Consider the following 17,093-nt stretch of genomic DNA (forward strand, 5'->3'; position numbering starts at 1 on the left):
ACTCTCACAACTTAGAGTATCTCCAGTCGCGTCCCTCAAAAACGTCCGGCGGCACGATGATTTGAGACGCATTTGGGGACCGTGCCGGACAAAAAGAGATTAAAAAGTCTATAAAAAAAAGCCCTTCCTAGCCGTGTCCCTCAAACGGTCCGGATGCATGCATTTTAATAGAGGGGACCACCCCATGTGGGAAAGTAGGTGAGAGAAAATATAGGAAAAGAGAATAACTTGTGGGGACTAGGGGCTGCATGCATGCATGTGGACGCTGTTTTTGTGTCCGGTGTCCCCCACGCCGGACACGGAATGAGGCTATTTAGCTTTAAGGGACGCGACCGGACGACTTTTTCTCTATTTCTTGTCCGCGGTCCCCAAACGTCATTGGGGGACGCGACTGTAGATGCTCTTAGTTGGTCTAAATTGTGTTATTTGGTGGGATGGTTCACTTTTGGCCAGTCTGTAATTTTGGGGATTTCTCCAAAAATCATTGTTCAAATGTGAAATGTGGGTTAGTATGATTTTTGTGATGCCACTGATACACATGTTATTTGCACTTACAATTAGGGTTAGTGTTTGTGCTAGTGGTTAGAATACATATTATGATCTATTCCATATGCTTGTGTTGTGTTTTAGATATTATGTGATAAAGTTATCATTGATGTATTAGGTTTGTGTTTTGGATATTATGTGCTGCAGCTATGGGAGTTTGCAGCAGCAAGAGGTATAATAGACCAGCCACGAAATTAGGCTTAGGTGTGAGCCTAGAGGTGTAAAGTGAACCTTTTGTTCGCAATTGGTTTAAGTATATTGTAAATTGTCTTGCTATCCTTCTACTATAAAACTTTGGTAGCATACCCTCGAAGAAATTCATGGGCCAAACCAATCTGGCAGATATAAGCAGGTGCTCATATACCTGTTATATTTTCCAAACTCCCATAGATTCACTACAGGTTTGATCCATACCCACACGTAACGAGTGGTGTAAAACGGATAACAGATGGCACAGGTCATTTGATAGCACGACGCAGAAAGGTAACTAACAATTCTGATCCCATTGCAAGATGAGACTACGCCACATGTTTTTACAGCTCCGAGTCTGACAAGTCACAGCTAACAACCACAGGTCCAGTTAAAACTGATGCTAAGACTAGACATGATGTTGCAAATGGATGGGCAAAAAGGACAGATCGGCAGCAAACACTTCAATACACACATCGAGAAGTAGCGAAAGAAATGGTGTGCACGAAGCCACCATTCGACAGAAGCCAAGTAAGGCCTTAGCACGACAGGGAATTCTACGACTTGAACATAATTTACTGTCTTCACAGTTCAGACTGGTCCATCTTGCAGTTCACATAGATAGAAAGCCAATGTAGGTCTAGGTAGCAGCAGAAACATCTGCAAGATGAGAAAAAAGTAGCGTGTGACGCAGATATTCAAGTGACGGTATATACATATATGCAGCAGAAAGTAGCCCATACAAGTGATGCTAACACCTAACATTGAATTACTTTGAGACGCAGAAATAACATGTGTGAAGGCACAACTGCGGTTTGGCTATGTGTAAATAACATGCTAACATCTAACTTTAACTACTTTGAGCCTTTCCCTGTACTGTATGAAGACGCAACTGCAGTTTGGCTATGGGTAAAGAACATGCGTTGCAGCATTTCACTATCAAAAGAACGATGATACATATGTAGTCAGAAGCAATGATCACAGTTTGTTGAATGTTGGCGCTAGGGGGAAAACAAAATGCCAAATTCTACAAACAAAAGAAATTTGAATCACATAACAAGTCAACTCAAAAAACATAGCAAGTTGGCATCACAGGAAATAGATGATAGATGAGTAATACAGAGAACAGATTAATATGAAAACAATCTAGTAAAGAACCTTACCAAGGCTTACATGTTGATCCACCACAATGTGCGTGCTCCCAAATGGATCAAAATACCCTGCGACAGGCTGATGATCCACACAGGCAGTTCCTGGTCCTAATGCTGGGCTCTCCAACCACACCATAGTCGAAAGTTAGTTCTGTCATGGGTGGGATGTGATTAAGTGCAAAGAACATGATATGTGGGTGCTTGTCATCGCCATGGTTGTACTGCACTGGCTGCCAGAAGACATTTGGGGAGCAACTGTGGTTCATGAAACGTGAGACATTTCCCCTAGTTTTTGCACTTATCTTGATGGCCAGTGGCTCAAATTCATCAGCTGATACATATGTGCTTTCCTCGCCTAACAATTCAGGCCCAAAATTCCATTTTAACGTCTTCTCACCAGGACACACAGTCTGAAAAATGTAGTCATCTTCACTATCATCCAAATTAACTTTGAGCTCATCAATGACCTCCCCAACATACTCACAAATAAATGCACCAGCACGAATAGGGTCCCAGCAGCGAAGACCCCAGCCTCGATTTGTGGTCCTGAACACCTCAAAGTGGTATCTGTTCCCTTTTTGCGTCACTCTGTTGCGACAGTTCAGGGAACAATGGCAAGCTTCCCCACATTCATATATTACTGGCCTGCGGCACACCAACACTCCTGATGAATTGTAGGGTAGATCCCCTCCATTATGCTGCCCACAATCGCAGTTGGAATCACCAGGTAGGCAAACACTCTGGCAATGGCAACCCTGCAACGGTCTCATAGAACTGAGGGGTCTCAAGTATTTGACCTCATTAGTATAGGTGAAATGTCCAGGTCCTTTCTCATGGTCTACCTCATTGACGAGACAAACTTGCATTGTTTCAGCCCCAGATGATAGGTCAGCTAGTAGAACCCTGCCTCGTGTTGATGCATTTTGTATCCATTGTTGAGTCATCTTCCATATTGCAGCTCCATCACGCTGTCCAGGTTCACGCTGCAACCGGTACTTGAAGCAATTGATGCCAAACTTTGTTCTCTCCTTCCAGGACTCTTGGATCTTATACAGGCCATCATATATGTAGATTTTGCCAGCCACGCAAGCTGGATCTTTGAATCCCCGCACAACCCTTATCTCATTCTTCCTGTGCAAACTCCTCTCAAGAGCAAGGTTGCCCCTCTCAAGCTTCTGGTCATGCCTCTCCTCAGTATTCCTACTATTACCACCTGAACCACTGTACACCAGTGTATCTGTGTCATCATCCTCATTCTCATACCCGCCTGCTGCGACAATACATATTGCTACAGAATCCTCGTCATTTCCAAACTTAGCACTCATGTAATCAATGCCACCCATGCTAGGAGCGTGCAAACCAATGATGCATAGCTCCATCCTGAAATAGAAAATATCCCCTATTTCAACTCCAGGAGCAGTCCCAACCTTCTTTCCCACATTGGCCCTGATATTACTAGCCATCATGATGGCGCCAGCTTTCAGGTCTGCACGTCTGCTAGCGTCCTGTGTTTCATCCATCTGCAGATGTCTACGTCTGAGCGCCTCGAAGATCATATGAACTACTTCAACAGTCTCCCTAGGATTACTATTTGAAGGTGGCAAAAAAGCAAGCTCTTTGCCAGCGACAAGATTCTTGTACACAGGCTTAGGACGCTTGATCTTTGTGCCGTCAGCGGCCAAAGTGGCAGACCTCTTAGCCTTGCGTTCAGATGATCTCGTCTGATTACCCGAATGAGGTTCATCATCACCATTATATGTAACCCCAGATGATCTCGTCTTGTATGCTGAGATAGGGGTAGCATCAATGGGCCCATTAGCACTGGTGCCTCCATGCGAGAAACCATTTGCAGTAGCACTGAAGGTGGCAAATGATCCAAAGGCAGGAAGGTTCCCTGCACCAAATCCTGTAGGAAACTGGCCAACCGGTGTCACGCAGACCAACGGTGGGGTGCTTGACTGATTAATGTTGACTCCCATGGGCGCAGGGAACATCGGAGCTAAAGATCTTAAAGGCTTGATATCCAAGAGCTCCTGATTAGGGCCAGGTATGAAATGTGTAGCCCTGTCCATCTCAAATCAACCAATAACTCCTGCACAAAGAAGGAAAACCTTAGTAGACTATACAGTAACAAAAATATCAAAGGGAGTAAGCAAAGCTTAGTGAATCCTTAAGCATGGTTGCACCCCAGAAAAATTATTGCATGCAACTACAACCAGCATGAACGTAAAATACCAAATCAGGGTCTCACCTGCTTTTGCTAGTCTTTAATCTTTTCCAAACCAAATCAGAAATCAATTAGAGTAAATCTACAAGAACTGATTGGGCCATCATTGCCCTTTGAGAACTACATTGGATGAGGATCATTGCAGTGCACTTATCAACTAGATGAAACATTTCCTTCTCATGTACTAAAAGGAAGTAGCCTTTGACCATTGGTACGAGAGTATCAGTACCATCTTACTAACTAGCATTAATAATGGAACAATTATAAGGAGGCACACACAACAATAACTAATATATGTCACTTTTTTTCGTTTTTCCATATTAGTCTGCGCCACATCCTCTACCAGCGATTGTTTCTGAAGATACCCTCTAGTTCTGCATGCGGGAGCTGTGCATGCATGCTCTGCTGGTTTAGCTTAGGGACAAAATTGCCCAGGAACCGTGAAAAGAGACCTGTTATTACTCTCCTTGGTATCTACATTTTGGCTTAGACGCAGAGTAAAAGGGAAAGAGGGAGTATTATTGTTATTAAGTACCATGGTAGAGTAGACATTAAAGGGAATAACCATATGAGATGTACTATAAGTTGGTTACGTCCATGAGAAACTATATAGAGTACAATATTAGTTTTCCAGCATCAATAGGACACAGGTATACCAAAACCCAGATACATACAAGCAAATCTCAAACTTTGCTGATTAATCATGCTACCGTCCAAACTGAATAGTAAGTCACCATACTCTCCGTCAACTGCCAGTGGCGGAGGGAGAGGAACCACTAGGAGCCCGAGTTGCCCCAAGATGAAAATGAATTGAATATTTCGTATGCATATGTAGGCTGGCACACTGTTTATTCGAACGTTCAATATTTCCTTGTTTTTGCAGCTATTGGAGATGTGCAGGATAAGAAAATGAGAAGGAAAACATGAGTTGATGGGTTTCAAACACAAGATCTCAGAGCACCCACTTGAAGCTTTACATCTAGGACAATATAACTGTTATGTTCACATTTAAGATATTTTTCTTGTTTATCTTTTCTCTGCCACCAGCACTCTGATTGCACTTATGACGCTGAGAATGAACCGGGATTTTTTTTTTGCAAGATAGGATTACTTGGGAATCAAATGGCTATGGACTGTGCTCTGCCGCCAGTATTAGAGTGGCAGAAACGGTGTTTTAGTTTGGATGGAGATCAGCCAAGAAGTAGCCAGAGGCATTATGAAAAGAATAAGTAGAGATTAGAAGTCGACAATGGCCCCGGCAATCATCATCACCTGCAACGCGACCTCCTGGCCATCCCTAACCCTAAACCCTACACCCATTCCCTACCATGCAAGCAGTAATACGCTCACATTTGGTACTAACGCGGCAGGAATCGGCAAAAAATATAACAAGGATATAATGCAAGGATCTGAAAGTAACAAGGCAAGAATCAGAGGTGATGAAAAACACTTCTTCCCAATAAAACTCATTTTCATAAAAAAAAAATAGATCTGGAGAGTGGAACCGAGTACCAGACAAGCAGAATCATGGCACTGCTCCCCATCGAGCAGGAGGCCCACACCCACATCTTCATGGGACGGCAGTGGCCACCTACTTCTCCAAGCGATGGCAGCAGCCACCTCTCCCGAAACGGCCTCAGAGAAGCACATCGCTTGACGTAATTGTCTACGCCGAAAGGCAGCGAATACTAGAGTGGTGGAGAGGGGATGGGAGCAGCAAGCGGTGGCAAGGCAGAGTAGGGCATCAACCATGGCAACTGAGGAGGTGGCCAGCTGGGAGATGCAGAAGAATGCAAAGTTTTCCGATTTAATAGCAGATATGGAGAAGTTAAAATGCAAACGCTAACGTGAGTAAGCTGCAAATATTTCGATGGTGTTGATTTACACAAAACTATTTTGATGGCATATTTGCTAAAATGGTGTTCTTTTTGTTTCAGAACCAAATATTCCTACAAATAATTGATAAAAGAAGATCTTCATTTTGTCTGTCAAATTCCTAGAAAGATATTTCAGTTCAAACCAGCAAACGTATAACAAGGATACAACGCTTAGATCTGAAAGTAAAAGTCATGAATTAGGGCGTTAGGACATCAGGTATGGCCGCTGATGAGGTGGCCAGAGAAACGTGGAAGATGAAGAAGACTGCGAAGCATTCCGATTTAACAGCGCATAGCCGGAGAAGAATGCAGAGTCATCCGATTTAACAGCAGATATGGAGAAATTAAATGTAAATGGTAAGGGGAGTTAAATGCTAGCCTTTTGATGCTATTTAAACTAAACGAAATTATCTTGATGGTATATTGCTAAAAATAGGTGGTCTTTTAGTGGTACAGACCCAAACCTTCCTGTCCCTTTCTTTCTTTCTGTCTACTGCTTGCTTGTAAAAAGACATGTTATTTCCGTTATGCATGTAATGGAAAGGGGGCTAGCCCAGTTGGAAAAGACCCAAACTTTCCCCAAATGAACTTATAAAGAAAAAAGAATCTCGATTTGGCCTGTCAAGTTCGTTCCGATGATGTCCAACCAGCCTGTTATGCCTGTATTAGAGGCATATTGGTGCAGAGTGGTATACAGGTCCCCTGTTATGCCTGTATTAGAGGCATATTGGTGCAGATCCGCTAAGCGCTAACACACCCCACCCCTAAAGTGATGGTTCTAGCATGCACCCAGGACGGACACGAGGGTTCTAGCATGCACCCAGGACGGCACAATCTGGCAGCAAACATCCCGCAGCGCAGCCGCTACGTTCTTAAAGCACCAGCGGGGCTCCTAATGTTTGCATCGCTCCGCTGACGGAGCTCGATGAGAAATGGGGGAGAAACGGCCCGACATAGCAACAGCAAATCGAGGCAGCGGGAAGGGGGGCAAGGATCTCCCCGGCCGTAAAGAACCACGATTCCAAACAAGCCTAAACCAGAACAGCACGACCCCTCCCAGTCACAGGCCATCGATTTGGAAGCAGGGAAAGCACTGTTGCACAAACCCTAGGAGGCCAGGCCAGGCAAGCGGAGGAAGGGAGGCGTACCTGAGCAAGAAGCCTGTGGCGCGGGGACGCGGCCCGGGGACGAGCGGGGAGAGGGTCGTCGGGGCAGGCTAGAACGCCTCCGTCCGCCGCCGCGCTCTCCTCTCCGACAGGCAGCGAGCGAGCGAGCGATCCCTGCGGTAGAAATGGAACTGAAACTGAAGCGAGCGACGGGAGAAGGGGAGAAGAGTCTCCGTGGACCGGACCAGGTGGTGGGCCCACTTTACTGGGATTGGTGGGGCCGTGTGTTAGGCTGCATCTGGACCGTCGGCCGCTGATCCGATGGCTGTGGATGGCCGTGTGAATGCTGGGCTCCTGGGCCCACCTCCACCACCTCGGGCCGGAAGCCCAGCACCGCAAAAGTCCAGAAGTTGCACGGAGCCTGATGAACATAAAGGCGCATTTTTTTCCGGCGTTTTATGTATGTATGGGCTTCTTTTGTGGCCGCGAGGCAGCGATGATAACGAGGAACGGAGATCAGGACGAACCTTGCTCAAAACAAAAAAAATCAGGACGACTTTGTTTTATAAAGTGGAAATTTTGTCACTCTAGCTTTTGCCCCATTTTACTTTTGCCACTCGTGGCATTTTACTTTTACCTTGCCAGTTCATGGTAATGTACCAGTTTGCCCCACATGGAACAAAACCAAAATGAAAATGATAAGTTCTTATTACAGTATTTTGTTTCGCCTATTTTGTTGTTGTTTTGGTTTTGCATTTGCTTCTCAATGAGAAATAATAGGGCAAAAGCAAGATGTTAAAATTTATAGTGGCGAAAGCAAAATGGACAAATTCTACTGCAGCAAAAACAAAATTTTCCTTAATCATTACCATCCACAGTAAAGTAGAGATTGTAGCCTCCATTAAGGTCACACAGGTGACACGGCAAATGGCAAGAAAGTACAAGTTTGTTCTACAGAGAAAAGGACATAACAGATTTCTGTGTATTTCCAAATGCGATGTGCAGCATCTTGCGAACGACCACAAGTCTATAATCGTGCGCGGCAGCAAATGTTTCAAGTCGCAGCAATGGTAAATGGATATAGTAGGATAATACTATTCGTTGGATTTCAAGGTCATTCACAGTTCAATAGATTCAGATCAATGCGCGCGACCAAAACAGCAAGCAGAATAATCGGCTTGTTGCCCCCAAACAAACAGACACGAGCCATCGAGCCCTGCTTGCTACTCCAAACAAGCAGACACGCGTCAACCCTGCTTGTTACCGCGACTGGGCAAAGGCAACAACATCCTGAGGCGCTAGTTTTTAGTGCCGAAACGAAAATTCATGAGCAGGTCATGTATCTATTACACCACACGTGAAAGGAAATGTGAAGCCTTCCGAGAATAATCGGCTGTCTCTTCTTAAGTCAGCGTCCATCTCCTCAAGCGCTGCCTGAGCAGAAGATCGCTTCGAACCTGTATGGTATGGCAAAATAGAAGGAATTCAGGAAAGGGGAACTGGGTGACTCAGGTGGCCGTGGAATTCTAAGGGAAGGGGTATATTTTCAGTTAATGGTTATTTAATACCTTCCACGTGCTCACGGGTTAGATTCATGGCATACCCAGCTCAGTTCCAGCTCAATAGATTTGTCTTCGTTTCATCATGCACACCATAATGCATATAGAGGAAAAAAGAAGTGTTGTGAGAACCAGCGTGACTGAGAACCAGGCTAGTTAGTTGTCAAAAAAATAAAGAGCCAGACTAGTTAATTAGTTTCTATTGTCAAAATCAATCAGTTCACCGCGCACGCAGAAAAGGTATTACTTGACAGGACACCTTCCCACTCGCAAAGCACAAGAATCTGTGCTAAGAAAACATGTAAGCACTATGCAAGCCTATCGCAACACCAACTTGTAATAGAGTATTGCAACCACTACTGCTTGTAAAAGTAAAATAATGATGCTGAGGATTGTAAACATCAAAAGGGGTATGCACAGGAATGACTAATAGACTAACTACAGCATGGTTCCGTCAGAAGGAAAATTCCATAGTCATTAAGTATTACTCATTCCATAGTACAACATAGCTAAACATAATAACTAACAAGCTCTTAGGATAGTCGTAGCAGAAATATTTAGGTGATAGATCTGAAGTGGGAACTTGCAATACTAATGTACTATGGGGATAAAATTGGGCATACATCTTGGCAACCTCAACGATGCCTTCCCTGCAGGTCAGCTCAGAAAGCTTCAACTTCTCAATCTCCCTGTAGGCCAAAATTAAAAAGATAGATGAATCAGAATGCAGAACCGTTGTTTACAGCCAACAGAAATACATAGTAAACCCCATCATAGATATTTTGTGCAGATGCATAATACAAAAGCTGCGAACGATTAAAAGAGGCATTCTTTGACATTTTGAGAAATGCAAGATTTTTGTAAAACAAAGCTCTATATGTGATATCACATCAGAAATCATACACTGATGCAGTTATAAGGGGAGAAAGCACATGGATCAGTTTTCCTAATTAACAACTATTTCCCTGAAAAGACCAATACTAGGACAAAAATATTATGGTCGATGCATTTACACTATGTAAACTATGCTCTTCTATAATCATTAACAGCCAGTTTGGTATTGTGGTTCTTCACTGCAGAAGATAGTCAACTGAAATAATAAAATATTTACCAGTTCTGGTAAAATATTTCTATTATGGCTGCAAAGAAGTGGTTATTATCAAAGTGCTAAAGTGAGGGCCTGTTAGTTGCGATGTTTTACTTAACTTTGTGCCAGGTGTGTGGAAAGCCACAATTTGTGTGGCTAGCAAATTCTTCAGCACATGTGCTGGAAAGATTTCTCAAGAAATGTAGATGCTGTGTGGGGTACATTTTTGTCAAAATGTGGCACGCCAATTTTTTTCAAATAAATGGATAAAATCTTGACAAAGTCAAACTGGCCTAAGTATCTAGCAAAGTGTGGCATAAAAAAGCATCACCTTAGCTATTGAATACAGAACAACGTTATGCATATATGCTAATTGTAAAGAGTTCATTTGATGTATAAAAAATCATTGAGAACATGAACAGCACCCTCAATCCCATTATTCCTTAATAAGGTCTACTTGGAACAATTAGGATGTTATGTATAGGAGCATTAAACTAACGCTTGGTGAATGTGCCTTGCCATTGGCTAAAATCCTACTAGTTTGCAACGAAACAGAAATTGGGCACTTCAGAAATCATACAATAACCTAAGTAATGAAAACTTGATTGGCTTACGTTTTTGCTGCTTGTCTTCCTTTGCCCAGAGCAGCACCAAAATATTTCTGCCGAAACTCAATTGGTAAGTCAAAATTTCCATATGCATCTACTATGTTTGAAAGCAACATTGCACATCTTAATACATGTAAAGTTGTAAATACCGTTATCAAACTATCAAGTAACATGTTGAAGAAGGCATCTTCCTTCTTGAACAAGAAAGTGTTACCTATCTTACCTGAGCCACCAGTAGAGTGTACAGAGACGAACATAGCTACACAAACAGGATCAGCTAATTCTTTCACAGGCATGGATTCTCCGTAAACCCTGGTGGAAACAGCTTTAATTTACAGTTCTATTTAGTGTCCACATACATCCAACTTTAGACAAATCTAAGACATCCTTTTATAGGAGGGAGTACAACGTATGGAATCAAAAGTCTCAGTAATTATCACTTCTCATAATTAGCTGACTCTGACTTTGCTCTTGAGACTATCTGCCTAACATCTGCTGCTAGCCCAGCCACAGCCTGAAAATGAGACAGTAATTATCTTAGATATAAATGAGACTCATTACGAGATCAAAAATGGTAATTTCAAAATAACATGAACGAGAACAGCTGTCGAATACAAGATCCAATCACATATTTACCTTCAAGGATAATGCAATGCAATATATATAGTTGAAATTTCTACTGGTCAATTTTTGAGCCTGACGAATTACCAAGTTGAGCTTAGCGGAATTTGCATCACACAATGCCGAGTTGAGCTTAATGGAAGTAAAAAAAGCAAACGCTTTGATCACACAATGCCAAGTTCAGCTTAACGTAAAAAAAAAAAAAATGAAAGACAAGTTTGCAGCACAAGGGCCAAGTTGAGCTTGACGCAAGTAAAAAAATGGAAGACAAATTTGCATCACACGATGCCCGAGTTGAGCTTAGCGCAAGTAAAAAAAAAGCAAATGCTTGGATCACAGTTACTCCACATTTGTCAACCAAGTGGTGGGCTGAAAAGGGCAGCAACTTTACTCCAAACTAGCGTTATTCAGACATCAAGAGGTTGTAAAGGTCAATCAGGTCACCCCGTAGACATTGGAGAAATCCAAAATATAGTTGCTCGCAAGACCGACGGATCATATACACAAAGGAGTGGCCATATGAACAGCTGATGAGTCTGGCATTATCACATTAAGTTACATACTTACATTACATCATTTCTCTCGAATATAGTTCACTAAACAACCTACTTCAAATGATATCAAGTAGATGCGAAAACGAAGACCAAAAAGCACGCCGTGGTTCCCTAAAGCATGTTCTGCATGATCCAATGGTTCAAATTCGTCTACGGTTATCAACCCTTGGTTTCTTGGATGTAGCAGCAGCATCGGAGGTATCACTGCCGGACTGTATCTGGTATTTTGAAAATGGAAACTTTAGTTTACTTATGTGGCTGCTACATGAAAAATGGTAGATAACAAAATAACTCTTACCTTATCAAGCTTCTGTCTCACTAGATTTACCGTTGCATTCATTGACTCAGATGGAAAATATTCCTACAGTTAAAAAGCATAGTGTCCACAAGTTACACATATAAGATTTTTAATGGATAAAGGGATTTCAGAGAAACTCCAAAAGAAGGGTGTCAATATCTGCACTGACGATAACAAGTTAAATATTTTGCCCTTGCTGGTTACTGGGCATGAGCAAGTGCACTGATGGCTTTCTGGTACTAATGCATCTTAACTGATCTAAGTTTCTTCAAAGATTTTTTGCAAAGAAAGTTGCCGCATAGCACGATCTGATCTGCTTACTAAATGCCTCAATTTTTCTCAATGACAACTTATTAGTTTTCAGTCTAAATGTCGTTTTACTACTACATAATTACAAAACTTTGAGCACAAACATTGCTTTTCTACTACTCCCTCCGTCCCATAATATAAGATTGTAATAATGTCATTACAACCAATATAATACAGTACTACCTTTGTCCATAAAAGAATGTCACAAGTTTGTCTAAATTTAGATGCATCTAGACACATTATAGTGTATAGATACATCCGAATTTAGACAGATCTTCGACATCCTTTTATGGACGGAGGAAGGGAGTATATTGGTTGTAATAACATCTTATATTATGAGACAGAGGGGGTACTATATAATTACACACCTTATTAGAGGACACATGACTGAAACGAGCATCTTCTGTATGAGAAGCGTGAATTGTCTTCATGTAGTCCCTGAAGATAATAGGATGAAACATTAGAGGAGAAATCACAATGGTGTTAACCTTTTTCTTAGAAACAGTCAGGTTGCATTGTTTGAGTTGTTTAGGTAAGTAGTGTACTTATGCATACAAAAATCATCCAAAAGAATAATACTATATGATTGTATCATGATCATAGATATTCCAAATAGAAAGACATGAATCTTGGAATGGTACTGCCAAGTCAGAATATCCAAAGTGACACACAGAAGCTCAGGGTATGGCCAAAGACAAACATCGACCTATCCAATTAGATCGTTGATCTGGCAAAATCACCAGCAAGCAAACGACTTACGAAGTCCAAACACAAGAACTTCATGTAAGAAGTAAATGCCTATATAATTGCAACCTCATCTGGCCATCCCAATGTAACTAAATTCATCTGGTCATGATAACAATATCAGCTCTGAAGTGGCAATAATTTCCTGTGATGAGTAAATTATGACCAACTTTTAACTATCAGTATTACACCACAAAACCGAATAAAAGGTTGTATTTACTAACCTCTTACTGGAGCTCATTTGACGGTGTGAGTTCCCACTAGACGATCCCTGACCCAGTGAATACTGAGATAGCCCTTCAGATCTGCTTCCAGTAGGTGCTGAAAAATGCAAGGAAATGCCTGAATCCAATTAGTCAAGTACAAAAGAATATAAATATACTAGAAATGCTGATAATCATAGTTATATTTCTTGGTTACTGTGGGGACCCCTCAACAAGGGCAGACTCGAAGAGGTACAGAGGCTGCTCAGCTCCAACCTGACGGCTCTTGGTGTACATGACGTCACAAAATTTTAGGGTTGTAATTAGTAATATGATCAAAGTGTGCAAAATTTTAAGTACATAAGGTAAAAATTTAAGAATTAATGCAAGTAACTTAATCTAAATAGAACTTTAGGAGAGACAAAGCATTCTTTCAGCATATAGTCATCTCGTTTTTGATATCGAAAAATAGTTTTGCCCTAGTATTGACGTCCATGCTAACTAAGGTTTTTCTACAGCAGGATGGCTCTGGTACCACCTCTGTGGGGACCCCAGACTAGCTGTCCGAAATACCCGTTATGCATTCAACTCATGATCCCATGATCAGTGTACCATGAGCACATAACCGAACTGATAAGCAGAGTTACATCATCCATTACATAATACCGAAATAATAAGTCTTACAAATGGTCACATAACCAAGTCAAGGTCACAGCTGGACCAACATCGTACACAGCGATACATAGGGGACATCATAACTAACGAAGGTGCTCAAGCTAGTCGTCATCAAGGATGATGGTGTCATCCTTAAACGGTGGCTCCTCAGGGTCCTCCTCCTCCTCGACTGACTCCTGGGTGTAGGGGGTGCTGGTTCCTCCGGCTCGTCATTGATGAAGGCGATGTCATCCTCATCTTCCTCCTCGCTCTTGTTGTACCAGTTGTACCCCTCGTCCTCCATGTAATCATCGTCATCACTAAGGAGGGTAGCATTCTCCTTGCGGAGATCCTCGCCCTCGTCCTCCAGAGTCTCGATCTTGCTCTCGGCCTCACGGAGTGCAGTCTTAAGGTGCGGCACCTTCACCTTCAGCATGTAGTTGGACTCTCTCACCCGGAGCTTCAGCCTCCTCTGGCGGCGAGCCTTCAGCTTCACCAACTTAAGCTCCTCCTTGACATCGTCGAGCTCAGACTTCAGCACCTCATTCTCCATTCTGTTGGAGTCGTGGTTGGCCTGAGTCTTGAAGAGCAGGTACTCCATCTGGGCGGCATGGCGACCGAGGGGGCAAACATAGGGCACCACGGTGGGAATGCCCTCCTCGTCGCGGCGTCCCAAGTGAGCGTGGGGGAGTCCCTTCTCCTCAAGCTCCACACGGTGGTGGAACACGAGGCGAGCAAGGGCTGCCTGCAGCACCCGGGAAGAGCTGAATCTCGATCTCCTCGAGGTCCTTAACGTGGGAGCCCCAGATAGTGCACACCACCATCCAGGACAACTCTTCGTCCTCCATACTCTCCATCTGCCCGCCCCACGCCATTGGTCGCTTGTGCCCCGAGGTGAAGGGCGGGCAGATGGAGAGTATGGAGGATGGAGAGCTGTACTGGATGGTGGTGTGCACTATCCGGGTCTCCCACGTTAAGGACCTCGAGGAGATCGAGATTCAGCTCTTCGATCGCACCCGGGAGTACAGGCAGCCCTTGCTCGCCTCGTGTTCCACCACCATGCGGAGCTTGAGTAGAAGGGACTCCCCCACGCTCACTTGGGACGCCGCGACGAGGAGGGCATTCCCACTGTAGTGCCCTATGTTTGCCCCCTCGGTCGCCACGTCGCCCAGATGGAGTACCTGCTCTTCAAGACTCAGGTCAGCCTCGACTCCAACAGAATGGAGAATGAGGTGCTGAAGTCTGAGCTCGACGATGTCAAGGAGGAGCTTAAGTTGGTGAGGAAGAGCTCACCGCGGAGAGAGCTGAAGCTCGGGTGAAGAGTCCAACTACATCTTGAAGGTGAAGGTGGCGCACCTAAGGCTGCGCTCCGTGAGGCGAGCTAGATCGAGACTCTGGGAGGACGAGGGCGAGGATCTGCAGGAGAATGCTGCCCTCCTTAGTGATGACGATGATTACATGGAGAACGAGGGGTAAAACTGGTACAACAAGAGCGAGGAGGAAGATGAGGATGACATCGCCTTCATCAATGACGAGCCGGAGGAACCAGCACCCCCTACACCCTAGGAGTCAGTCGAGGAGGAGGAGGACCCTGAGGAGCCACCGTTTAAGGATGACACCATCATCCTTGTCGACGACTAGCTTGAGCACCTTCGTTAGTGATACTATGTTATGATGTCCCCTATGTATCGATGTGTACGATGTTGGTCCAGCTGTGACCTTGACTTGGTCATGTGACCATTTGTAAGACTTATTATTTCGGTATTATGTAATGGATAATGTAACTCTGCTTATCAGTTCGGTTATGTGCTCATGGTACACTGATCATGGGATCATGAGTTGAATGCATAACGGGTATTTCAGACAGCTAGTCCGGGGTCCCCACAGTTACCTGTCATTGCAAAATAAATATAAGATGCAGCCATATTTGCAAAACAAATATAACCGTACATCGTATCCGGCCAAGGACTTCCTTTCTCCTGACTTCCAGTTTCTCTTTAGTATCCTCAACAGTCTCAAACTGAGGTGCATATGACACTTGCAGCCGGTTGCCAAGAAATGCAGACTCATCCAACTTTCTCTTTGCAAACCTGGAACATAACAGAGCCAATACAAAACTTAAGTAAAAGAAAAAATAGGGGGGGGGGGGGGGGCAACAAGTAGTTGGGGCAATTGGTGGCTCCAGATTTGCTGGTCGATCAGGTGCCAAAATGTGGGCGGCAAGACCTGAACAACTAGCTCGTGCCCTCAAAGAAGATCCAATCCTTTATTTAAGTTTATTATCCATATACTGAGATCATGTATGTACTACATTACTAAATTTTGCTTCCGGAAAGGCTACCCAATTCACCCTTCCTCGGTCACTTCTGCTAAATTGTGCTGAATAATAAGCCTCAACTATTTTTTTTTCAATCAATTACATAAGTACGAAGCACTGACTGTCCAATGGATCTACATGCTACACGCATCCTGCAATCACATATTCAGAAATGTAACTTAACGAATCAGATAACTAATAGCAGGAAACACAAAAAAGATATCCACCACACCTAATCATGTAAACCGTGTATGACAAACCCAAGACTAGCACGGCAATCACCATCACCACCAATTGATCACCAGAGGGGCAAAAATCCTACAGTTGAATGAGATAGATATGTGACAAACATTAGTCACCTCGCGTTGCTGACCTGCGAGAACTTGATGAAGAAGACGTCGGTGTACTCCTCGCAGTCCTCGGCATCCATGGGCTTGCACCTGAACCCAAAACGAAGATATGGTGAGCACGCACGAGACATTAGCAGGAAGAAGAAGTGGATTCAGAGGTCGCTGCCGGCTCACTCTTCCAGTGGGCCGTACGTCGAGAACAGGGAGCCCAGCTCGTCGCCGCATCCGAGGGCCGGCACGTTCCGGACGACGAGGTACCTGCGGGTCGAATCGACTGGATTAGCGGCGGTGATGGAGGAGGAGAGGCTAGGGTTAGGGCTTGCGGGAACGGTGGTTACTTGGACTCGTCGCAGACGGTGTAGACGCGCACAGCCGCCGGCTCGTCACGGTCGCGCGGCATCTCGCCGGACGACCGCCGAGGAGGAAGCGAACCGGACGTCCGCCGCCGTTGTTCTCCTCTCCGCCAGGTGTGGACGGCCGCGTGGCTGCTAGGCTCCTGGACCCACGACGGGCCGGAGCGCACAGCACCGCAAAAGTCCAGAGCTGCACGGGCCCTGATGAACATAAAGGCCCAGTTTTTTCGACGCTTTAATAGGCTTCTTTTGTTTGATAACGAGGAATGGAAGATGAGGACGACAGTTTTTTTTTTTGTTTGATAAAGTGAGGCTTTATTTAGTCTTAGTCCTTATTAGC

General features: G+C 44.0%; 2 protein-coding genes across 4 annotated transcripts; both read right to left on the reverse strand.

Annotated features, from left to right (window-relative positions):
* Positions 1–1,030: 1,030 nt before the first annotated feature.
* Positions 1,031–7,257, reverse strand: LOC124707707 (histone-lysine N-methyltransferase, H3 lysine-9 specific SUVH1-like). Of its 2 annotated transcripts, none has more exons than XM_047239379.1 (3): positions 7,139–7,257; positions 1,909–3,978; positions 1,031–1,395 (listed from the first exon to the last, which is right to left on the reverse strand). In XM_047239379.1, the coding sequence occupies exon 2, from the start codon at positions 3,956–3,958 to the stop codon at positions 1,946–1,948; it is 2,013 nt and encodes a 670-aa protein (XP_047095335.1). In that variant the 5' UTR covers positions 3,959–3,978; positions 7,139–7,257; the 3' UTR covers positions 1,031–1,395; positions 1,909–1,945. The 2 variants fall into 2 exon arrangements, with proteins under 2 accessions (XP_047095335.1, XP_047095334.1); XM_047239378.1 differs by having other exon boundaries at positions 1,899–3,978.
* Positions 7,258–10,683: 3,426 nt separating this feature from the next.
* LOC124707708 (RNA-binding protein 48-like) lies at positions 10,684–16,801 on the reverse strand. 2 transcript variants are annotated; one of them, XM_047239381.1, is made up of 8 exons: positions 16,739–16,801; positions 16,575–16,658; positions 16,410–16,490; positions 15,684–15,823; positions 13,101–13,197; positions 12,501–12,570; positions 11,824–11,886; positions 10,684–10,864 (listed from the first exon to the last, which is right to left on the reverse strand). In XM_047239381.1, exons 1-8 carry the CDS (start codon positions 16,798–16,800, stop codon positions 10,787–10,789), a joined length of 675 nt encoding a protein of 224 aa, XP_047095337.1. In that variant the 5' UTR covers position 16,801; the 3' UTR covers positions 10,684–10,786. The 2 variants fall into 2 exon arrangements, with proteins under 2 accessions (XP_047095337.1, XP_047095336.1); XM_047239380.1 differs by lacking the exon at positions 10,684–10,864 and adding an exon at positions 11,431–11,743.
* Between the last annotated feature and the right edge of the window lie 292 nt (positions 16,802–17,093).

Source organism: Lolium rigidum, chromosome 4 (genome assembly GCF_022539505.1).
Source record: "Lolium rigidum isolate FL_2022 chromosome 4, APGP_CSIRO_Lrig_0.1, whole genome shotgun sequence".
Classification (NCBI taxonomy): domain Eukaryota; kingdom Viridiplantae; phylum Streptophyta; class Magnoliopsida; order Poales; family Poaceae; genus Lolium; species Lolium rigidum.